Source organism: Pocillopora damicornis, chromosome 10, assembly GCF_964200805.1.
Source record: "Pocillopora damicornis chromosome 10, jaPocDami1.2, whole genome shotgun sequence".
Taxonomy (NCBI): Eukaryota; Metazoa; Cnidaria; class Anthozoa; order Scleractinia; family Pocilloporidae; genus Pocillopora; species Pocillopora damicornis.
In genome coordinates, this window is record NC_142679.1 from 6746427 (window position 1) to 6770429 (window position 24003).

At 37.7% G+C, this 24003-nt stretch overlaps 5 protein-coding genes across 10 annotated transcripts; 3 read left to right on the forward strand and 2 right to left on the reverse strand.

Annotated features, from left to right (window-relative positions):
- Positions 1 to 254: 254 nt before the first annotated feature.
- On the forward strand, positions 255 to 12469 carry LOC113670376 (histamine H2 receptor). 5 transcript variants are annotated; one of them, XM_089186207.1, is made up of 3 exons: positions 4624 to 4760; positions 5575 to 5686; positions 9997 to 10180. In XM_089186207.1, the coding sequence occupies exons 1-3, from the start codon at positions 4728 to 4730 to the stop codon at positions 10017 to 10019; spliced, it is 168 nt and encodes a 55-aa protein (XP_089042333.1). In that variant the 5' UTR covers positions 4624 to 4727; the 3' UTR covers positions 10020 to 10180. The 5 variants fall into 5 exon arrangements, with proteins under 5 accessions (XP_027042317.2, XP_089042333.1, XP_089042330.1 ...); XM_089186204.1 differs by lacking the exon at positions 4624 to 4760 and adding an exon at positions 5022 to 5123 and having other exon boundaries at positions 9997 to 12469; XM_027186516.2 differs by lacking the exons at positions 4624 to 4760; positions 5575 to 5686 and adding an exon at positions 255 to 371 and having other exon boundaries at positions 9997 to 12469.
- On the forward strand, positions 1680 to 7181 carry LOC149038670 (histamine H2 receptor-like). Of its 2 annotated transcripts, none has more exons than XR_016180718.1 (2): positions 1680 to 4760; positions 5575 to 7181. XR_016180718.1 is itself a non-coding variant. In XM_089186202.1 (2 exons), the coding sequence occupies exons 1-2, from the start codon at positions 2102 to 2104 to the stop codon at positions 2961 to 2963; spliced, it is 681 nt and encodes a 226-aa protein (XP_089042328.1). In that variant the 5' UTR covers positions 1680 to 2101; the 3' UTR covers positions 2964 to 3061. The 2 variants fall into 2 exon arrangements, 1 of the variants encoding a protein (XP_089042328.1); XM_089186202.1 differs by lacking the exon at positions 5575 to 7181 and having other exon boundaries at positions 1680 to 2747; positions 2929 to 3061.
- On the reverse strand, positions 4745 to 8311 carry LOC113670374 (5-hydroxytryptamine receptor 4). The gene has a single exon (XM_027186515.2). It carries the CDS (start codon positions 7047 to 7049, stop codon positions 6000 to 6002), a length of 1050 nt encoding a protein of 349 aa, XP_027042316.2. The 5' UTR covers positions 7050 to 8311; the 3' UTR covers positions 4745 to 5999.
- Positions 12470 to 15520: 3051 nt separating the features above from the next.
- Positions 15521 to 18267, reverse strand: LOC113670347 (5-hydroxytryptamine receptor 4-like). The gene has a single exon (XM_027186481.2). It carries the CDS (start codon positions 17408 to 17410, stop codon positions 16421 to 16423), a length of 990 nt encoding a protein of 329 aa, XP_027042282.2. The 5' UTR covers positions 17411 to 18267; the 3' UTR covers positions 15521 to 16420.
- A 3508-nt stretch (positions 18268 to 21775) lies between these two features.
- On the forward strand, positions 21776 to 23283 carry LOC113670390 (uncharacterized). The gene has a single exon (XM_027186533.2). The coding sequence runs from the start codon at positions 21986 to 21988 to the stop codon at positions 22775 to 22777; it is 792 nt and encodes a 263-aa protein (XP_027042334.2). The 5' UTR covers positions 21776 to 21985; the 3' UTR covers positions 22778 to 23283.
- Positions 23284 to 24003: the final 720 nt, after the last annotated feature.

The window sequence follows — 24003 nt, forward strand, 5'->3', positions numbered from 1 at the left end:
TTGAATTTCTCTCTTCTTGTTCAACTTAATATCGACTTGAACACTCGAAGAGATATTGCATATCTATTTGGATGAATATGGTTATTGGCACACCTTAATGCATAACTGACATTTTAAATAAGCGGGAGTGGTGTTGTCTCATCATTTTACAGCACTTGTTTAAGTGTTTTACCTTCAGATCATAACATCCTATCGGAAAACGCGAGTCACACAACATAGCTGTCATATGACTGGTCCATGCAGCGTAAGCACTTATCATGTTTAAAATGGACTTAATGCACTGTCAATCTGAAGATTAAAAGAAAACAGGAGGACTCTCAGTAAACGCCAACTTGACACATGATTTTGCCTGATAATCTTTAGCCTGAAAGGTAAGATAATTTTATTTAAGAACTTAGCGGGTACAGTTTTGTACTATCTGGCTTTGAAAGTAGAACTTTGTTTTCTTTTGGGGTGGGATGCGTACTCCCCTATTGAGGAAAACGTCAGTAATTCGCAACAAAACTGAACCTATATATTATCGGATAAACGTCAAATGGGCAGTATGCGGGCTTGTATGTCTTGTCGGTTGATATTGAAGTAGATTTCTATGTGGTATTTTTATTCAAATATTACTCCAAGGAAAAATGAACAAGCCTTTTTTAATGATAAAGTCATACGATTGTTTTTTATACATTCACCAATCTCTTTAAAATTTTCTAAGGGAAAATCCCACTAATTCTTTAACTCGTCGTTAACTATAATAGGAAAAAAAAAACTTGAATCAAGTCTTTTAAAAATCGAGGTTTGTTAAGCCACAACAGCATGTTTGAAAAAACAAGTCCATTAGTTGTATCGAATATCAGAAGCTAATTGAGTTTGAAGAAGGGAAATAAAATGATTTCTCTATTTATTTTCCACCAAGGTACGACAGAAGATCGCATTACTTTGAGAGCTGACAAACGGAAAGAATTTTCAATATTATGCTTTTCATCTTTTTTAGCTCAGCTATATGCAGTTTTTTCTTTTCGTTGTTTGTTATTTTGGCTGTACTCCTCCAGGGACTCATTTGTTATTGCAATTTTTACATGCAATATCTCGTATTCAAGCATCCGCTTCCCTGATGTCCATTAGATTTATCAGCGCCCGAAGAAGGGTTTTTACCGGACTCTATAAATCTTCTTTGTTTGAAAATTTCGTACAGAGCATTAAACAAACTGGACCTTTTATTTTAAGCCCCATGCACTCCTACCGTATTCTATGGATGGTTACTTAAAGGAGATGCTAGCTTCAGATTTTTAAAAGCAGTGATGCGTTTTGAGACGCTGGTTTTTATCGAGAAGCTGTATTTCTGAGAGCAAACTTTTAATTACGTAGGTCATACAAAGACCACATTTACATAAACAGATTACCGATGTTATGGGGTTAATGCACAAAGAGAAAGGGTGACTTTCGTAAACCCTTGTTCCTGTTTTCTGACTTCTCTGGATATAACATCCTTGTTTTTAATATATCATAGAAGTATATTCCTTTTCTTTCAAGCGTTTCTGAGTTTGCTCATCGAATTGCATTGAATTTTCAGCCGAGTCCGCGTGTGTACTTTTAAAGGTTGTGATGACGGCGTATGGTCACTTCAAAGTCACTTAAAATGTTAATATCTTCATCGTGTTCAGTATTCATTGCCAGTCGTTGAGGTTTTTGCCATTTTTTCGATGCTCTTTGCTGCTTGTGTTCGATATCTTGATGATTCCAGATTTACTTCGGAGCTGACAATGAAAACAGCGACAAAAATGACAAATTTTACCCCTTTGCAAATTCATATTCATATTGAGTGGACATACTCGTTCGTTTCCTATGACAACACGCCTGACAAAATAGAATTTAAAAGGACAATGTCAAAGCGTATTTATATAGATATTGTAAGAGCGTTGACGTCTATGTGATAAATTTATGATCAAACTCCCGAGGAAGTGATATGTTATGGCGGAGTTCAAAAAGCGCACTTAATCTTTTTAAATCCTGTTTCTAAAGAGATCTTCGGCTTGACAAATCAAAGTTCTTCCCCATAGAACTTTCGCCACAAAGAGGAAGTGACATTGGTGTAAAAAAACAGGGAATCGAGATGGAACATGCCACCTGCAGCGAATCAATAGAAACACTGTTTTTCATTTTATTCGGAGTTCTAGGTGTGATAATCCTAACTGGAAATATTTTCGCTTGTGTGGTGTTCCTAACCACAGCCAAACTCCGTGGAAGTAACATGAACATTCTTCTTGTCAGTCTCGCCACTTGGGATATACTCATGTCCGTTTTCGTGGTTCCATTTTACGCTGTTTTCTGTGGTCTTGGATGCGAAAAAGCCCTGAAAAGCTATTGCTGGCTTATGCGAGGGGCAAAGGACTGCGTCAAGATAGGCACTACCCTTAACTTGTATGCTATTACGTACGATCGCTATGTTGCTGTATTGCAGCCACTTCGATATAAATCGAAGGTTACTTCGACAAGAATAATTGGTATGCTAACTGTCGTTTGGTTATTACCACTGTTATTAGCCGGAATTCGTAACTCGTGGCAACACAGCCTTGACAAGCCCGAGGTTCGCTTTGCCAACAAAATCTACGATAGTGTGATCGTGTTAGGTCTCGTTGTTTTTCTAGTTGTTTTAATGTTGATAACAAACATCAAGATTATCAGAGCCATACGAAAGCAAGCCAAACGGGAAAGGAGAGACTTGCAAAATAAATCGCTGACTTCTCAACAACGAAAAGGTACAACTGCGTGTGTTATAGTAACTCTAGTTTTTATGGTTTGCTGGGTTCCACGCACTGTTTATAACTTCAGTTTTATCGTTGATCCTCCGGGGCTCGCGAGTCCTCTGTTCTTCAGAATTTGCTTCCTCTTTCTATTTATTCAGTCGTCCCTTAATCCATTTATTTATTGGTTCTACAGAACAGAATTTCGAAAAGCCGCGTTTTCTTTGTTAAGATGGCGCCTTGTAACTAAAAGGGCGGAGTCGATGACGTCAACACCTCGGACCCAGTCTTTTCTTGCGGAAACTGCAAAAGTTGCAACTGTAGAGCTTATGCGTTTTAGGAAGAAGTCGGAAGAGCTCAGAATGGAGCCGGAAAATTTCCTGACTCAACATAAAATTATATAATCTTTCCAAAATCTGGACCAAACTGTGAAAGTCAACGTTGCACTTGTATAAAACCCATGCGTTCTTGAGTTCCTGAAAGCAACGTCCAACAATGCTTCGAGGTCAAGAACTCCGAAATATTTTTGTAACATTCGTTAAATAGGCTCCTCATTTATATGAAATAGCTATTACGTAAGCCAAAGAAATGTTCTACGCCTACAACTTTTTTGAAATTTTGCCCAAGCTATTAATTATGGATTTTGTTCTCTGGACGCGTAAGATCTTTTGGAGAATTTTGTGATACTTACATACTTATGTGATGCTTCGTTTCCTCGTTTTTTACTGACCCTGTAACACCTAGGAGTGACCAGCATCTAATTTCTCCTTACAATATCACCCCTGAATCACACAATAGGGTCACGAGAATAATGGAAATGATCACCAACTAAAAAAGCTCTTAGATGTTTGAAAACTTCTCCTTGTCAATATCTTATTAACTGTAAAGGGAACAGTAAGCTAAATTATTGATTTCCACCTGATTATGAATAAAGACAACGAATTTATATTGTAGAAGTCTTTTCGGGATGCTGAGACAAAACAAACTGATATTCAGTTTGATTAGGCCTTCTAAATTTTAACCACAAATTTGTATCTGATGTGCTTTGAAGCACTGTGTAACGGGCTAGCTTTATATTTTACGAAAGGTTTGTCGTGTGGGCTGACCGATTAACTCAAGCATTTCACTTTCAGCTCGAGTTTCATTTGAAACAAACAACTTACATGAAATGACTTAAAGAGCCAATAATGAAAATATAATAATAATCCGCGCAACATTTCAGCTGGCAATACCCAACCGTTACTGCTAAGATCATTCACGTTATTCATTTATTAATCCGCAGTTCACATATATGATTTTCAAAAATTCACACTCGGTCATTTGATACTTAAAACCAGGACACGTTTAGTTTTTCCTGTCGTTGATATGAAGTGAATACTCTTCATATTTCATCAGGTTAATGCTGTATTCAACTTGAAATTTGCATGTGGTTGGGTGGATGGAAATTGTTATCTGCGGCAATTTTGATTGGGTAGCCATTTTAATCAGTTGATGAAAGCTTGTCAAATAAGGTCATCATTGGCACGGAGTGAGGTAAAAAATTGAAATGAAAGTAACTCTGCTGTAATCGTCTTATATTTTTTGTTAATTATTTTTCCTGTTTTTCTTTTGTGACTTTTATGTCTTCTTTGCATCATTATTCAACAATAAAAACTTTTACATGACGTCAATCACATGAGGTGAAAATTGGCATGCGCACTAGTCACACGGTGATTATTAGATTTATATCTGAGTTAAAAGCAGGAAGCTCTGCGTGATCTGTTCTTGTTTTTTTTGTTTTGTTTTTTCCATTGCCAACATTAGATATTTTTTTCTCCTTTAAATGATTTTTCCACTTAGGTGGAAAATCTTTACATACAAGCTGCGACAGGTGGAATGTCTTTAACTACCTAAAATAGTTGGATACAAAATATATCGAGACTACGATATTGAGAGCTTCAAGGACTTGATTTGGAGACCGTCTAACATGTTATCGCTGACATACAACGGAAAAAAATGGATCACTTATACAAAGGGACTAAAAACAGGGTAATCTTTATTTCCTGCCTTTCTTTATTATTTTAACATGTTTTAGTCTTAACAAATGGTTTCCATTTACGAACATTACGTTATGTCCGCTACATGCTGCGAAAATTGGCCTACACCCAAAGACTTTATTTTATTGGACATAACTTGCTGCGGGATTAACGTGATTGGCACACATTACTGTCACCGCATATCACATTGCCTGAATAATGTTGTTTTAAACAGCTTTGATCTAAAAAAAAACGTTTCGTTTAGTTTTTCGTCATTCTGAAAGTAATCGTACCTGAAACCTCGAGGACGACGTCACCTTGAAATATCATGAAGTAATTCCAGCCCTAAGAATAAGAAAGGAATCTACTCCATAAGGTATAGATATTCAATAGTAGGTTACAGTTTGCCTTTCGTCTTTCATTTATATATATCAACTTTCGTATTTAGTTTTCACGCAATGTAAATATTTACAGAAATATTTATGGAGTTTTGAGAGTAAAAAACCACCAAATTATGTTCCTCCGAAAGTAACGATAATTTTTTTCGGTTGTCACCAAATTCTTAAGCAACAGACTTAGATTTGGGCTTTTAAAACAAAGACCCTTTGAAAAATGCGATATTGTGGTGGTATCACGCTTTTTAAATCGCAAAAAAACGTGAGAGGGATAAAGATATTGCAAGAGTTCTTTCAAAGTACGGGCAACCACCGTAGAAACCTGAAACCTTGAAACCCCAAATTTAAAAAGGAGAAATCAACTCATTCAACAAAGACAGCAACTCTGTTTGTATTGGTGAATGCTTAATGCATGCATTCATTTTCGTAAAGATTTTGCCAGCCTCACACAGCTTTAAATACGAGAGAGGAAAAAAAAAGGCAGGAAAAGACAGAGACAAAAAGGAAAAGCTTTTCATTAAGTATCAGCCCGACGTACGGATAGGTAAGGAGTCTTATTCTAATGAATTAAGCGTCTCTTTACAGTATTTCAGCTTTTCTGTTTTCATGTTTCTTTTTGCTCTAAACGATCAAATAGAGACGAATTGTAATCAGTTTCAACAGTATTTTTCATGATGTCATGCAGTGAATGCAAATTAGCCTTTACTGAAAAGCCTTTTGCTCCAATTTAATAGAAATTGTATCCACAATTGTTTCCAGACTTTGTTTGCTAATACAATTCAGTCAAAGCAACACTTTTACGTGACATTTACTTATTTGGCTGCTAACCCTTCGCCAAACATCCACGATCGCTGGAACTAATCCGTTGATGGGGTTAAATCCTGTATGTTTTGAGATCGGACGTGTTGTACTGAATCAACAGAAGGGTGAATTCTAAGATTTGTAGAGTTCCGCCTGCTTAAAAGCTTAAAAGCGGCTCTTCTGAACTCGGATCTATAAAATGAGTAAATAAATGGATTAGCGGAAGACTGTAGATAAAGAGAAAGGAAGGCCAGCCTTAGAAACAAAGGACTCGCTAATCCCGGTGGCTTGACGACATAACTAAGATTGTAAACAATTCTCGGAAGCCAACATAATACGAACATAAAGACAACTAAGACACAAGCTCTTGTTCCTTTTCTTCGCTTTCTTGTTTCATAAGTCGCTCTCCAGACTGCCCGTCTCCCTTGTTCGGTTCGTTCTCGTTCGTTTTGCGTTTTAATGGCCTTCATAATTTTCACATTAGCTACCATTAGTACAAGAATAGCGAAGATGACGAACACAATCACTAATATGGTGTCGTAAAGTTTGTTAGCGTAGCGTAATTCTTCGTTTATCTTGGAATGGTGCCAAGCGCTTCTTATTCCTGCCACGACGACGGGCGCCGTCCAAACTCCGGCCAAAATGACGATGACACGTTGCTTTGTCATTTTCGCGCCATAATGAAGTGGTCGAACCACCGCCAGATAACGATCGTACGTGATAGCACATATATTAAAAGTCGTTGCGAGAAGAACACAATCCTTTGCTTTCCTAAAAATCCAACAATATTCGGTTAAGGAATACTCGCAGCCATGGCTGCAATGTATAGCGTAAAATGGAACAACAAAAATCGCCATCAGTACATCCCAGAGCGATAAGCTTACAAGGAAGATATTCATGAAGATGTTTCGCAACCGTTTCGATACCAGCAGAACGATGCACGTGAAACTGTTCCCAATAAAAATAATGATTCCTACTGCAGAGTACAAGACCCAAAAAACCATTTCGACTTTTCTGTTGCAAGAACCATCTATGTGTAAGTTCACATCATCTGAATTGTCGCCAAATTCAGTGAGTTCTGCTAAGTTGCTCGTATTGATAGACATTTTGTACGTTTTAGATGCTTATTATTAGTAACCTTTCCTTCAACAGTTTCAACAATTTCGATCTTGAACGAAACTGACCGTAACAGTCGTGGTAATTCACGATCTGCGGTTTTCGGTGAACAGCTTGACTCTAAAATATTTGTCCTAGATATTTTACTTATAATTGTAACCCAACATAATATCTGCAAAATGTCAGTTGTGATTGACACTATTTTAAAGATTTTCGAATACTTCCTCGTCAAAGTGTACTTATACGCCTAATGCTCGTGTTAAAACGTCGGGTATAAAGTACATTGCACACTAGTGGCTTCCTTTCACACATTTTGGATGACAAATCTTATTTGCACAGCCAAAGGTATTCAGGAATATTTACCAAGTTTGGGGAAATTTCGGTACGTGTTTCCATCAAAGACGTCACTCTCGTCATAGCTAAATTTACTGCAGAGTTCATATTTCTCTTAGTGAATGAAATCACTTTTAGAAATCGATGTTTGCTTGAAGCACCCATGAAGAGTTTTCGGAAACAGAGCAGTGTTCGAATTCATTTTCAAATAGATATGGTTATCAACAAAATGTATAGTGCATTGTGTTTTTCTTAATACCGCGTCCATGTTGACACTGCGCTTCATCGGTATTAAATGTCATTTCAAATTTTCAAAGATTCGAGCAAGGGAGGGTTGTAATTATTCTGCCAAGAAATGAAAATTGACTCGATTTGTCGGAAGTTAAAATCGAGAGTTACTGTAGCTTAAAGATATCGGAAACAAAATTGGTTCCAGTATGGAGTGGAGGAAAACCAAGGCAAGCAGCCACGCTTGATTCGAGTTGACATCTCAAGAAACCGTGGGTTCGTAAAGGCGGGAATGAGGAGAAACTTTTTAGCTTCACTTAGATCGCGTTTGTTCCCTATGGGCGAGGCATAATTTGCCTCCCAGGGTAAGATTTTGACCACGTAAGCTGTTGACCAATCGAAAAGAAAATGCCATTGAAACGATTTAAGATGCTATTTAGAGCAAACCAAATAGATAATCAGATTAAATTCATTTTCGCATGTTAATTTCTGACGCAAACAGTCACATGATCCCCCCACGTGACCCCACCTTAACACCATTCTTCCTAAATGATAGCTTTGATTTAAAATGGGGAAAACGATTCCATATATGGATCGCTTACAAATTTGTCATTTTTTTAAGAATTTTGAATGATTGCTGTTTTGTTTGAGTTGTTTATGTAAAATTTTATGAAAATTAAACAACCCCCAAAGCGAGTTGCGCCGTTCCGCTTTTGATCATCGGTGGGGGAAGACTCAAAATGATCCTTTTTTTTTTCTCTTATTTTTAACTGGTGCATGTTAGCAACTCAGCATCTCGAGAAGGAAGTGAAAAATCGAAATATCAACGTCCCATTTAAAATAGCATCTATCCCACACGAGTAAATAAAGATCATTATTTCACCTCCGTAGACTGAGATCAAATCGTTGACGTCATAAGGGGGCTATTATCGTCATTAGGTATTTTCCATTTGTATTTTCCTATCAACAATCCACTGATATGTTTACGAACACTTGAGTCAAATTGGAATTTTCCCATTATCAACACGATACCCTCTCAAATCCTACGAACAATTTCGTTAGCATCTCAATGAGCAAAAATCGTCACTTTTTTTGTTTTTTCTGTCTTTTCCATGAACGCCTAAGCACCCACATAGATTTCAAGGTAAACATCTCTATATGTTAGTGCTTAAAACATCCAGATATCACGATCATATCAGGTAAATTCTAAAATTAGATTTTTTCTTCCTGTGAGTAAATCTTCATCTGACTCGACTCATGGCCACGAAAGTAAACCCTTCCATTCAACTTTCCTCAGAAGACGATCGAATTACTACCCCAGTTTCATGTTGCATCCAGTGGTCATGATACGGAGGAAAGCAACTGAGTAAACTTTGTGGAGACTTGGGTAAAGATCCCTTGTCAAATCTTCGACAGTTTGTTTAATTTTTCTCAAATGATAAAATTTCGGCACGCATTGATAAAGATAGGAATCACGTCACCGACCTTTTAGTATTTTGATCACAGCGCCTAAAGTCACAAAACACAAACTTTATTAAACAATTCCTTCTCAGGTTTTGTTTTGCATGATAGATTTAGTGCGTTCTGTAAGTTCCAAGCGTAAGCTTGGAGCTCTTGTGACAGAAAAACTTGCACTTGAATTATTTGACGTCAAAATATCATGATAAGCATTTTATTTTATTTATTTTACGCAGAAAAATGGAAAAATGTATATTATTTTTGTGTCACCCTTTGAGGTCATTTTGTCGCAAAAACAACAACGCTTTCTGACGCGTTTTACAAAAAATTTGATTAGATTTAATTCTTTTATTAAATGACGCGTCACGAATCAAACGGGTAAATTTTCCTTCGTCGAAAATTTAAGTGTGCAATATAAATTTCTGTTATTGAATTAAGTTCAGTAAAAGAAATCGAAAGAAGAAAAGCAAGGAAGAAGATTGATCTAGACTTTAGCCGAAACAAAATCTCGAATGAATACTATTCCTTGGTTTTTGAATGAAATTGTGGAAATCAATTGCGCCCCGGTGGAAACTAACAACAATCTGAAAGCCAATTTTTATGTAAAATTTTTCGCAAGGAGCCTTATAGGTTGACATATTTATTGAACATGGGCTGAAAACACAAACAACTTCCTGAGGCACGCAAGCAATAACCCAGCAGTCTTCTGGAAACAAGATTAAATTTCACTCAGAACAAAAGTACGTAGTTTTTGGGCGTTTTATAATCCACTCATTACAGAAGAAACACTAGGCTCTTTGATTGCGGAACAAAGTGCACGAGACAAAAGTAAAGATTTCAATGTCCACGGGAAATGCTGTTATCTATTTACGAATCTCGAAATAGGTAAGTCATCTACATATGAATGTATTTTGACAGGTTGTTGGCTATTAAGGAAATAATGTGATGAATTCGCTAACGTCAAAGAAGAGCACACCTGGTGATCATACAGGAAAAAAATAAAAGAAGATCACATCGCCTTTAGCACCATTGTTACAAAGAAAACCTATCGATATCACGGAATCCTTACTGCGAGTAATTCACTTGCGGGAGAAGATCTCGGCATGGAGGGAATTTCAACGAATATCTCCTCCTTGCTTGGCAATCCCAATCACACTACGACAGAAACCTGTGATGAAACTTTACAGAAGATTTTTTGGGTCGTAAATGGCGTCTTGGCTTTGATCATTTTTGCGGGAAACACTCTAACTTGTGTGATCTTTCTGTCCACTACGATTCTTCGACAACAGATCATGAACATCTTTCTTGTCAGCTTAGCAGTTAGTGATATTCTCATGGCCATTATGGTCGTCCCAGGTTACACCGCATTCTGCGCGGGCTGTAAGTACCTCTCCACGGACACTTGCTGGATTCTAGCGCAGACCAAAGACATCGTGTTCAGTTCGTCCTTTTTCAGCCTATTAGCCATCACGTACGATAGATATTTGGCGGTGTTACGCCCTTTGCAGTACAGCAGCAAAATGACTAGAACCAAAGTCACTTGTATGGTGATAGCCATTTGGGTTATTCCTGCTCTCGTTGCCACCGCAAGAAATATATGGTGGCAGACGCAAGAGGAAGAAAAAGCTAAGGTTATCAATCAGGTTTATAACGTAATACTAGTTTTTCTCCTCGTTGTGTTACCAGCTATTATAATGACCGTTGTCAACTCGATGATTATTCGAGCCATTCGGACGCAGCGAAGGAAAACGATTCCCATGAGAGACTCATTAAGCTCGACCTCGACCGTTCAGGAATTTTCATGTGAGGAAACACGCGCTGCAAGTGTTAGAAAACGAAAAGGAACCAGTGCATGTGCTGCAGTTGTTTTAGTGTTTGTGTTGTCATGGGTTCCCCGCTCAATCTACAACTTCGCTTTTGTGGTTGGTCGTGCTGATCTGGTTACTCCCCTTCTGGTAAAACTGTCCATGTTTTTTCTTCTTTTGCAGTCATGCGTGAATCCTTTCATTTACTCATTTTACAGGACGGATTTTCGGCAGGCCGCTAAACGACTGTTTAAATTTTGCCATTAAGGAAAAGGCCGCATACGTGTAATCTATCTCAAGAGACCGTTCAACTTGTGGGTGGCCATGTTTTTTTGCCTCTTTTTAAATTTCTTTTTCATTTTTCTGATCAAAGAAAACAAGCTGTTCATTTCGATTTCAGCTGCTTGTGTTTTCTCAGTTGCAGAACCAAATAAAGAGAGTTCTGACCGAGCATATTTGGGATGTGGGGAAAAGTTAACGATCTACTCCTTGTTATAGATTGACTTGTTAATAAGTCTATAATCTTTTTCGCAGATTTATTATAAACTTAGAACATTATTTACATAAACGACTCAAATTTCCGCCGATTGCATGGCTGTATTTGTAATGTCTTAACAATCAGATGTAGAGAGCGATAGTATTAGATACGAAATTTGTTTATTAAGCACCGAATTGCACAGTTTTGATCAAGCAGTCAGCTGTTTGGTTGCCCTTTGGGTTGCTGCTGAAGCGTTAGAGACGTAAAAAAATTTGCGCTGAAGGAGCTGACAATCTTTGACTTTTCTTTGAGTCATTGAAATCTGTTGGGAATGAAGAAAACTTATTGAGGGTACAAGAACACCAAAGATCGAGGGTTACGGATGAAGAAGATTAAGGCTTCCTAAAAATGCTCATCCTGAATCTTTCCATGATGCACAATCCGTGACGTAGCTTCTTTAACGACCCTTTCAGCACTCGAAGTGATCAGCTTTAAATTCTCCATCATTGGCTTTCTTGTTCTTCCTTACGATCGATGGTTAGTCATTTTCAATTGAGTGTGGAAACTAATCCGGTATCGCATTGGTTTTGCTTCACTTTGCTCTGTGATTGGCCCAATAAACTCGCGCCACCCTCTCAGTTAACCAATCAGATGCAAAACTAAACTCAATCACGACCCCGTTTTCCCGCGCTCCTAGCAGCTTTAAGTTCTCATTGGCGCTTGAGATTATTTGCCTTTTTTTCTGATTGGTTGTTGTGATTACCTTAGTTTTGGTTTTACGACACTCAATCGAACAACGCTCTATACCAGCATGCGATAATTCCTTTGGGCTGAATGTTCCACGGTTGAAAGCGATTTTTCACGTAGTAAAAACGTTGCTAAATATCTTGACGTAGCTAGAGGAAAACTAGACTTCTTAGTTTTTTAGCATTGAATTAAACTCGGTAAATGAAGCCTGGATATCAAACTCTTTGTAATTTCAATTAAGGAAATACTTATTGACTCGGTTTCAATACCGACTTGCGTTCATTAACATCAAAAAACTGTCGTATTCACCGTTCATGTAAAGGGAAGTGAAAGAAATATCTATTAAACATGAATTCTTGAACAGTTGTCCTGATAAATTCCACTTTGATAAGCTGCTTACCGACGTTTGTCGGCTAGGTTTTGCCAAATATTTCATTCAGACAATTGTAGTGCCAGTGTACGTTAGCTCAAGAAGCCCTTAGAGATCACGAAATATGTGCGAAGGCTTGAAAACTGCACAGTAACACGGAAAAAAGGAAAAATCTTAGGGTTATCACCACCAACGACAGCAACAACACTTCATTTGGACACCTAACGTGTTGTAGCTGTACAAGGTCGTTCAAAATACGTACGTGTAACACAATACACAATAAACATATCTTTGCATTCTTAAAACTGAGGAACCTAGTTTTCTCTGGCACAAACTTTTATCGTACACCCGTAAACCGATAGAAACTGCGCTCTACAGACGAACCTGTATTAAGCGGTCACCCTTAACAGGTTCCACAGATTAGGGTTAATATAAAAAAAAACGATAACAACGCCGCTTTACACCATAATCACATAATTTACAAAATCTCGTCTGAAGATACTACTTATTTTGATTTTGGGAGAGAAACATGGCTTAAAAATTACTTGAAAGATTATTCTTAGTTTTATTTGAGTGGTTCCGCTTTCAGTGACCTTTCAACACAGGTGGAGCCGTTGGGACTTAGTAAAGGGTGACTGCGACTGCTTAACCCTTTAACTCTCGTGAGTGACCGAGTCTGAATTTCTCCTAACTATAGCTATACAATATCATGCAGACAAGTGATAAGAATAAAGAAAAATACCAATTATGGGACTACTAGTTGATCCGATACCAAATTCTCCAAACTAACATAATGAGAATCATTTGGCAGACAGTAAGGAGAATTACTAATCAGATCTTGGGAGTCGAAGGGTTAAAAGAGGTGAAAATTACAGTGATTAAGAGGAAACAATTTCGTAACTTTGACGTGATCGTTCAATAGGGTACCGCTAGGAGCTCATTATCCGGAGCCTCCATACCAATTGTACCCTTGAGTCAACCCTGTTCCGTATTTTTTTTATTTTTAGAACTGAGATTTGGGGGAGGGGAGGGTTCTTTAATTTTCCGCGAAAACACGCTGACCTTCGCATTAACTTTCCACGCTTTTCGCCATTATTGAAACACCGTTCGTGCGGCCTGCATGTGACGTAAACAATAGAGGACCACAGCTCTCTTGTGATTGGCTATTATGTTAAACACCCGCGAAAAACCCTGTAGGAGGTGTTCTAAAAATAAAAAGATACGGGACAGGGTTGACTCAGAGGGTAATTATGGAAGATGGAAGCTCCGAGTGATGGGCTCCTAGTACCGCTTTACGCAAGTTCGACTGTATTTCTTTAATAAAATAACTTTCAATTTTCTATGGGTTTTGCTGGTTCAATAAACGATAGGCTTTTGACCAATCAAGAGGCTCGTAGCATCTCAGTTACTATGTAATCTAAGACAACCATCTGAATCTCTTTTGTATCCCTTCCTCTATTCCAATCCCATGAATAATCTTCAATAAAGCAAACATCCGATCGAGGTACGGATCTATGGGCAGATTGCTTCCGATAAAATCTGAAGACAACACCGTGGAACGTTCAGAGAGAGTTCCCAATCATAGAAAAACCCACGCATGTCAGCAGGGTTTGGTGAACACCAAAAGCTTTATAATTAAGTAAATTAACGCTGTTTTTGCAGTGCTGCTATATCACCAAGTTGGATTGAACAGATAGCCTCGATGACTTTCACCAACGAAGACTGTCGAAGATTTCCGAAGAATTTCCGAGGGTGACGCGGGTTCTTCTAAATAAAAAAATACCCAGTGCCTGTGAAAACGATATCTCAACATTAAAAGAACTAAATTAAAACTGACGATTGAAACGACAATAAATATCGGGTGTTATGGCAGTAATGATGGTCTGGGTTTTTTTTATAATTGATTAGCCAAAATGAATTAAACCGAGATAAGTGTTTACACATGCTAATCTTATCGTGTATTTGCATACGTCAATTTGAGAACTAAGAAAATTAAAAAGTAAAAAGCCATCTATTTCTTGAACTTTTATTTTTTCCGCGGAAGAAATATTTACCCATCACGAGAAATTTCATTAAGAGAGTCGAGCGGCAACACCTTTATACATCAAAAACAAGAGACCGAGTGAAAGTCGGTTGTTGGCGGTCTACCGACGCCTGTAAGACTTCTCATCGCCTGTGATCAGCTTTCGTGTAGGCTCTCGTGTCGTTTGGGTTTCATTTCGTGGCACAGCAGTCTATAACACCATCGGCAGCCGCTTATGGAAGAAGTTATTGAACCCCTGAAAAAATAAGCGTGTTTTTCTTCCTAAACTGTTTTGAAAGTGTCTTGAATGTATTTAGAGCGGTCGTGTTTTGTGTATTCATGTGTATTCATGTTGAAGTCGACAAAGATGTTTGCCAATTAGTGTCTGTGTATTAATTCAAAGCGGTTGTCTTATGCATCTAACCCTTTAACTCCCAAGATCTGATTGTTAATTCTCCCCTGTAGCTACTACACATTTCCTTATAAATTTGTTATGAGAACTTGGTGCTAGATCAAGATAGCAGCTTCTACCTGATAAGTTTGAATCTTCTTATTATCTGTTTGCTGAAGAATGTGCGGATATTGTAGGGAGAAGTTTTATGTTAATCACTTCTGGGAGATAAAGGGTTAAGGGTATTTGGTATTATCACAAGGCAACTGACTTGATAACGTAAATTGGCCACTGTATAGAGTTTCAGCTTTGAAACTCTTTACGGTGGCCAATGTACGTTATCAACTCAGTTGCCTTGTGATAATACCAAATTACTCTGTTAAACTCTCTCAACGACGCAGCGCCATAGTTTTGTTTTTGAAACTCACCCCCTTCGTTCTATTATGTATTTAAGTTGGAAAAGACAATGGAGGTCGCCAAATCTTAAGGATCATGCATTTTTCGAGAGAATATCTCGACTTCAAGCCGTGATGTCACCCAAACAAATAGGCCATTTTAATTATATTAAAATTCGCCAAGGAATACAAATTTTTCAAATGGCAGATAAAATTGTCAGCAGTGGGTGATACGTTAGTTTGGCTTTTATTTACGTATATTTGCTCACAAATTGACAGTTCGCGTATGCTGTACGAAGTAGGCAATTTCTACGTCAGCGAATCAAGCAATTATTTTGCGTAAAAGGATTGTCTGAGGATTTTGAACAAATCTGAAAACAGATTGGAATGGATTCCTTCTTTCTACTCGGGGGCAAAGACAAAGCTTTAACAGAAAATATAACCTGTTTCATCTCCAGAATTAAATCTTATTAGGTTGCTGTTATTTATGTCCACATTTTCGAAAGCTTTACCTTCCTTCAAACAAATTACGAATTTCGCTGCGTGTCAATTGATTTAATTGTCTTTCGAAATTTTTTGAGACAAACACGGATGCAAATATATAAACACACGATCTCTTTCAAAGAATCCATTCAGGTCAGTTCTAGCTATTTTATTATCACTGGCGCTTGATGCTCAAGTGAGATTTTTAATGTTGAAGGATTGGTGCATTTTTTAAAAGAAGATTTGTTCCGAAAATTGGACACCAAATGAAAGATGACTATAGGACTGGACCACCTGGTCAGAATTCTGGCAATAGTTCACTTGCGATCGAATCATTAACAACAAGATTATTCGTCAGTTAAAACTAGGCTTCAGTTATTAAATGAAATCAAGCTTTGAACAGTCATCGCGTTGTTACTTCTTATTTCAAAACAGGCCTCTTCATTCCTAAAATGATAAAACTTTTAGTCAAGCATTTCTCAAATTGTATTATGAAAACGGTACACTTTGGAAAAACAGATTATGTCATCGATAGCGTGTATATCAAACGAGACATCTCGTCGCAAAAACATAGCTGTTGGCCTTTTTCTAATTGCATTATGCATAACAAATGAAATAAAACAGACACTATTGACAACATGATTTTCCAATCAGAGATAAGAATTATTTTTCTGTTGCTTTGGGCCGAGATAAAATCTTGCGATAATGTCCCTTGTAGCTTTTCTGAATTGTGCTCTATACACAGTGTAAATAAATGGATTGAAAGACGATTGTATAAATAGGAAAATAAAACAAATTCTGAAAAATAAGGGACTTGATAAGAGAGGATCTGGAGAATCCACAATATAGCTAAAATTATGCACAGTTTTTGGCAACCAACATATTACAAATGTCATCACAACAATAACACATGATGTTGTTCCCTTTCTTAAACGGTAAATTTCTCTCAGGTCTTTTTTTTGTTGATCTGGTGAATGCAAAGCACCACAAATCTTAGCAGCTTGTTCGTGTTTGTGAATATTACGAATTATCTGAATGTTAACAGTCACAATTCCAATCTGAAACAGAAGCACTGGGATTATAACGACAAATGTGTCATACAACTTGACTTTAAGGTGACGCTGTGCGTTGTCGTCAGTTCTTTGATTCCATGCGTTGCGTGTTGCAGCTACCACGGCGGGAATCAACCACACGGCTGTTAAAATGACCCCTACTCTAAGTCTTGTCATTTTGGCACCGTATTGCAACGGACGGAGAATGGCGAGAAAACGATCGTAAGTAATTGCGCAAATGTTGAGCGTGGTTGCCGCCAGTACGAAGTCTCGAGCCTTTCTTAAAAGCCAACAGTAAGAGGTCAGCGAATGAGGACAGTCTCGGAAACAGTGAACTGTGTAAAAGGGAATAACAAAAGCAGCCATTAGGATGTCCGAGGCTGACAAGCTTAACAGAAACATATTCATGAAACTATGGCGAAGTTTCCTGGATGCTAAGAAAACCACGCAGATGAAACTGTTCCCAAAAAACATGACAATCCCTACAACTGCGTAGAGGACCAAAAAAATCGCCTCCTCTGTTTTGTTGCAGTTATACTCGATGCCGCTCGTAAAAGATTCGCTGCTGTTCTGGTTCAACGAAGCCATGTTAATGTTTACATATGTTTCTTGGAAGTCCACTCCAGTGCGACGGCCATGAATAGAAACGCTGAATTCACTGATTTGTCTCAGCTGCGGCACGACAAGACTGAAAAACCATCTCCCCGCCAGTGGCGCTTATACTCCGTGTTGAAGTTGGGCACGAGTGATAACGCATGTTGGAGTTGTAATCTTCCAGAAATATCCGGCGCAAACTGGCTAGCCTTCACATAGTTAATTAGCAGCCTAGTGACAATGTAAATAATAGGTAGGTGTCTACGCCAATGATATGATAGACATCTGGTATTAATGTTTGCTCACTCAGCTGTGACGATTGTCGTTCCGGTTTTGATCTTGAATAAAGCTTCGTAATACTACTCCTCTTTACATAGACAACTGAAAGTTATGGCCATAATCCTTGACGAACGAGTGGATTTTTCGAAGTTAAATTATGAGCGGTCTTTCACCTCAGACATCGCCTTGTTTGTTATAACAGATCGTATGACCTAAGTGCTGCATGGTGCCATTTGGCGTTGAATGATGCGTACGCTAAGTTTCAGTTATGTTTTAATAAAAGCACACAAATTTACAAAGATACGCCATTAATTATTGAAGGCGACAGTTTTTGTCAATACTCTAAATTGAAAATACATTTTAGAAGGTCGAAAGTGTTTCAACATTATCTCCCCCTTCTTAAATTTTGATTGGGCTAAAAAAAGCCAAATGAATTGAGAGGTAAGTTTCGAAAGAAACTGTGATGCTGCGTTGGTAGGAGTGTGCAACAGGGTAATTTAATATTATCAATAGGTTGATAACGTAAATTATTGGCCACTGAAACTGACGTTTCGATCGTTAGCCCTTCGCCGGAGCCAAGGGCAAATTTACTGCGTTATCAACTCACTTGATAACCCTAAATTACCCTAAAAATAGCCAGGTCCTTTTTCCTTTCACAATTTGCTTAAAAATGAGTTAAGTACACACATGTTTTAAAAGATAGATATTACAGTCGACTCCCGTTATTGCGGACACCCTCTTGGAGAGATTTTGTGTTCATAATAGCGAGAGTAGGTAATAGTGGGGTACGAGACAAAAAAATTGTTTTGTCTGTAAACATATCAAATAATAGGCAGCTACGCAAACATAAAGTTTCTAACGTGGCCTCAAGAACCGGAAAAAGATCCTGCCGCCAACAGGAAAAACTCACTTTCGCACCCAATTGAAGAATGGTTTCTTTATTTTCATTTATCGTAATGTCGCTTTATATCATGTGAGTAGGAATTTTGGACGAAGTGTCTGCTTCAAGGAGAGAAAAAGACAAGTGAAATGTCGTGCTGGGGACATAAAAGTGTCCGCATTTCCGTAATAGCGAGAGACTGTAATGATCTTGATCCACCACTGTGATACAGGAAAATTTTCAAGATATATTATAATCTGTCATGATATTTTTAACTGAAGCGGAGGAACAATGACTGTCAGGACAGAAGTACTTGTCGAAACTTCTATACCAACCAGAAAACGCGTAATGCGGAAAATTGAAGTTCGCCAGTTGAGACACAGGTGATCCAAGCTCTAGCTGTAAGATGATCATCTTGCGAAATAAAAGTCTGCGAATTTATCCATTTGTAGAGCTTCTCGTATGTAGTAAACCTAGAAATGTAAAACTCACTGAAATGGGTTCTTTTAACGTAATAAGCGGTCAGATAACTAGAAATGCACTGTGAAAGAAAGGTGAGGTACTTTTATTAAGAATTTGACTGTAATTTTTTAATTCCTAAGATCCGTCGTAAACATTCTCATACAAACTCTTATAATTTCGCCACAATTCTTGTTACGCAAGATGCTCATCTCACAGCTGGAGCTTGGGCCGCCTGTGGTTGAAAAAAAAAGGGAAATACAAGTTGTTTAAATAGAACTTGGACTTAGAACAAGAGAATATGATTTACATCGTATTAATTGATTTGGAGAACAAAAAACACCGCTAAAAAACCGTGGGGTTCCCTTCAAACGCCTTCCAGTGTTGTGTAAACATTACACAACGTGGGAGAAAATGCCAGTAAAATTATACTAGGAAAAAGAGCTTTGTTTTTTATGGTCAACTGTTTCTTTAACAACTTGGTTATCCTCTTGAGAATGAAGTTAAAACAGGAAATTGAGTTCACAAGTTCCTAGATCAACTATAAATAGAAAAACTTCTGTTCTGTTTTATTCAGAAGATTAATTCAGGACACCTTGAATAGTGCCATAAATAAAGATAATATATTCTGCTCTCGTGAGTCGTTAATAGTAGTTATTCTGAGCTTCCTCGATTATAAAAGATCAAGAGAGACAAAGAGAGGTCACTGCTGGCAAGATTGCTATTTCAGCCAATTTAAACACGTCTTAATAGCGCAAAATTGCTGATAGTAAGGCCAAGTTATTTTTTCCTCAAGATTTTTAAGAGCCACTGACCATAAATATCGAGAATACGCCGACAATCGCAAAACTTCGTGATTCATTTTACTTTTCCTAAAGGACTCTTTTAATGAACTCATTCCAAAGATTATATAAAAAAAGTGCTATCGCGCTGTAATTACATCGAAAAATCGAAGCGTTAAAAATAAACCTAGATGACCGTTGTAGAACAATGAAAATTATGCAACTCTAGTGACTTCATATGCCACAAAGCGATGCGATCTCCCTTTTAAATTTTGTGTGCAAGCAGATAACCCTTTTATCGTTTTGATAATATAAATTTCTTTCTCAGTAAAACAAAACTAATTTGTGTTTGTCGATGGGTATCATAATGATCAAGAAAGTGAGGCAATCAGCCAAAGATGTTTTAAATCTTGATGGGCGACAGCTGGGGAAGATTAGTAACAGTTTTAGCCGCAAATACGTGCTGTGACAGCTTCAAAAGCCACTTTTGTTAAGAATGCTCAGCAAATAGAACGACAGGGCACACATTAATGATGGTGAAAACTTCACTGTTATAAACAAGTTGTTTTTCTCGACGCTAAGACCATTGCACCGATTTCTTTACCGTTTGCACGACGATAATAATAAAAAAAGACCATTAGAATTTGAGAGATTCGAAGTTGTTTTATCAAGTTGTTCGTATCATTGTGAGTCAGTTTGGGTAAATTATACATTCAAATTAAAAATTTGACGGATCTAAGCTAAATTTGGCTTAATTTTCATATTAATAGGATGTTGCAGCTGAGCGATGATGTTTTGTTGACCTATTACGGTGTAAAAATTGACAGTTTCCTTGGAGTCCGTTTCATACGAGTCTTTGAAGACTTCCTTTTTCATTTTTCAGAGATACCAATCAATGACAGCAAACAACCAATCATTGCGGAATGCATTGTATCTTATTTCTGAAAATGCTTTGAAACCTCCTACATATTAAAAGTTTTGTTGGCCTCAGTGGTATGGTTTAATTGAGTCCGTTAATTCAAGGCTGACCCACTGGATATACACCTTCCCGCTACTTTAGATCAAGCTGAATCATCCCTAGTTTCTTAATGACACAAACGGCCGCGTAAACGCTTTTTCCCCAGAGTGCACTCCTGCGCCGCGAGAATTTCGTCGAAGACAGTGGATGAAACCTATCCTCCACAAAGGATCAACAGCTCCTAATTCAACCAATTTAAGCTATCCAAAGGCGAGAATAAAAACTATGTTCTCCTGACTGCTTTACCTCAGAAATTGCGATTACCTCCCCTCGTGTTTGATTTTGTAACACATTTGGAAAACGCTAAAAGGTTAAGTTTTCATTTCTTACAATAAGAGCTAAAATCACTCAAGAAATTAAAATAGCTCGAAACTTAGCTTTAAAGAGTTGCTCGTGAATATGGGCGAAATTTAAGGAAATCCATAAGTCTAGCGGAACAAAAAACGTGGTTCATTTGGCGTCTTACCGAACGAAACGTTGTCAAATAACAGGATATGCGTTAAGGAGGTTGATAAACATTAAAGAGATTTGCATTCGTTGACTCTTTCATGCTTAACATGTGCTCTAAACCTACATTTTGTGCAAAAATTACTCAGAAATACCAAAATTTTTAAAACCTTTACAAGAATTGCAAAAAGTTGCCTCAAACGCCAAAAGCTGCTCAAAAGTTGCCAAGTACAATCGAGACAGGCCCTTATGTAGCATGTCATGTTTTTATTTTTTCTCCGAAGGCAGGTGCCACAACCGTCATCATATTACATAAATATTTAATTCTTTAAAAAATTTTACTAAGCTAGCTACAAAGCTGCCCTAGAATGTCGATATTTATTCACAATAACGCATCTCTGAACAACTGGCTAAAATAAATAAATGTTTCCTTGACAACGTGACGTCAAGGATGATTATTATACAGAAAATAAAGTATTGTCCAGACGAAAATATGGAATTAAGTAATTGGACTAATGTGTACTCTAATTTCTATGAATAATAATTACTATGGTTTTTCAGAGTCGCGCAAGTTTCTGAGTAATTTTCCATTCGAAAACGAAAGAAGGGCACTCTATATATATCTATATATATATAGAAGGGTAACCTATGTGTAGATATACATCACGAGGTAAAAGGTGCTTGTTAAACTCGACTAGAAAGCAATGAAGCTACAAAAGATTTTGTTATTGTGCGTTTTGATTCTCGCATTCATCGAGATGGATTTTTCCGAAGCCGCTCGAGGAGGACGCAGTGGAAGTCGCGGTGGCAGCAGTTCACGATCGCGCAGTACTTCAAGAAATAGTGGATCTAGTAGATCTAGGTCGTCAGGGGGAAGTAACACCATTTACAAAACCACCAAATACACACCGATCCCAGTTACGAGTAAGCGTTCGCCGGTCATTGTAACTCAAACAACAAAGGGCTTGCGCACAAACACTTTTACGAAGGTTTTCGTCGGCTATATGATGGTTCGCTACGCTTTAGGCAATGCCAAAGTTTACCGGTACGGGTATCCCATGTACCGAAGCTACGTCACCATTCCCAAAGACCGAGCTGTGAGGCTTGCCTCTGAAGAAAGCAAACTCATGGATGCGGATGGCGACTTGTGTGTGAACGAAACGAAGATGCAAAATCTACGAGAGGGAATCGACGAATATTTACTGGAACTCAACACAACAATCATGTACAAAAAAACCGGAGATATACTCAGACGTACGGGAATCAATCAAACGGTGTCTCTAAAGGACATCAAAGACGAGGATTTTGTGCTCATGAGCAATGCTCGGTACAACATAACCATCGTAAATGGAACAAACTGCACACAACTCGAGAAGAAAGTTGAAGGAACCATGGTGATCATGTACCAAACCAATCCGAATACCGCGGGCACAGTTTACATCAGTTGTAAACTGCTTCTCGCTGGAATTGCGCTTCTTCGTTTTCTTAATATGTAAAGATTCGAATTTTTTACTGCAAAATAGTTTTACTAGTAATTTGCAACTCGGTATATTTGTATTTTAAAGGTAAATGTTTCTTTATGTAAATAATACTTATCGATATGTATCCAAAAGCAATTTTAATCCAGATATTATTGCAGTTGCAATAACTCAATGATGGTTTTTTTTTTCAAAGCGTTGATTTAAATTTGTAAAATATTTCATATCAACAGTAATATGGTAAATAAGACAAGGCTTAGGACTCTAAAAAGCATCTGTCATTTCTAGTGATAAGTATGAAATTATTAATAAGTAGGTTTCTTGCTGAGTGATAATTTAAGAACCTTTCGCGTTAGCAACTTAATAGTCTTTTTTAATACTCGGTTTTTTTTTATATTTTCACTGCAGCTTTTTTCCTGCGAGTCAAAATAAAATTGACTAGTAAAATTACTTATAGACTTTTCAGCCATGACGCTGAATTACTTTATCCCAGTAAAATTTTACTAACTTTTCAGAAACCGAAATATTTGCGTGTATTTTGGTTTCAGAAAAATCTTCTGCGGCAGGTGTAGAGGGCACTTTTTCTTCGGTTTTAAAACAACTTTGAGCACGGTTTTCCGACAAGAGCGTTTTTTTTCGAAAGTTGTTTCTCAGTTTATCCTCATCGTGATCACTTTATCTTGTTTCAACATATTCCATATTCTTGGCGGTTTTCCAATACAGTTAATAATTCATAAAAATATTTCCTTTGGCAACACTGGCCAGATGCACTGTTTTCATTATTTGTCTAAAAATACTACTCCGAAGAAAGTGAACCAAAATCAACTAACTCGAGTGTCATGCCTACACGAGAAAGCATGTACCAGCAACGAAAAAAAATTCAGGCTAATAAAAAGATTTCCCTTTTGCTAAAAGCACGGTCAATCTTCCTGCTTGCGACACAGGCTGAAATGTCGAATTGTATTCCCTTAAAAATTAGACTCCTACGTCTGCTTTCGGGCACTTGCGTCCGTTCTCATACGGTTCCGTCCGCTTTCAGCTAATTGCAGTTGTTTTCTGACACCTGGGCCGTTTTTGAAAGTTTCCGTACGACTTCGGACTTTCACGGCCGTTTCCTGCCAATAACTTCCAATTTGGACGATTCTCGGCGATTTTGCTAGTTCGTTTTCTCGGTTTTTCCGGTTTTTTTTAAAGATTTTTTTCAGTATGTTTCCTTTCATTTTTACGCATACTTTGGTCTAGCG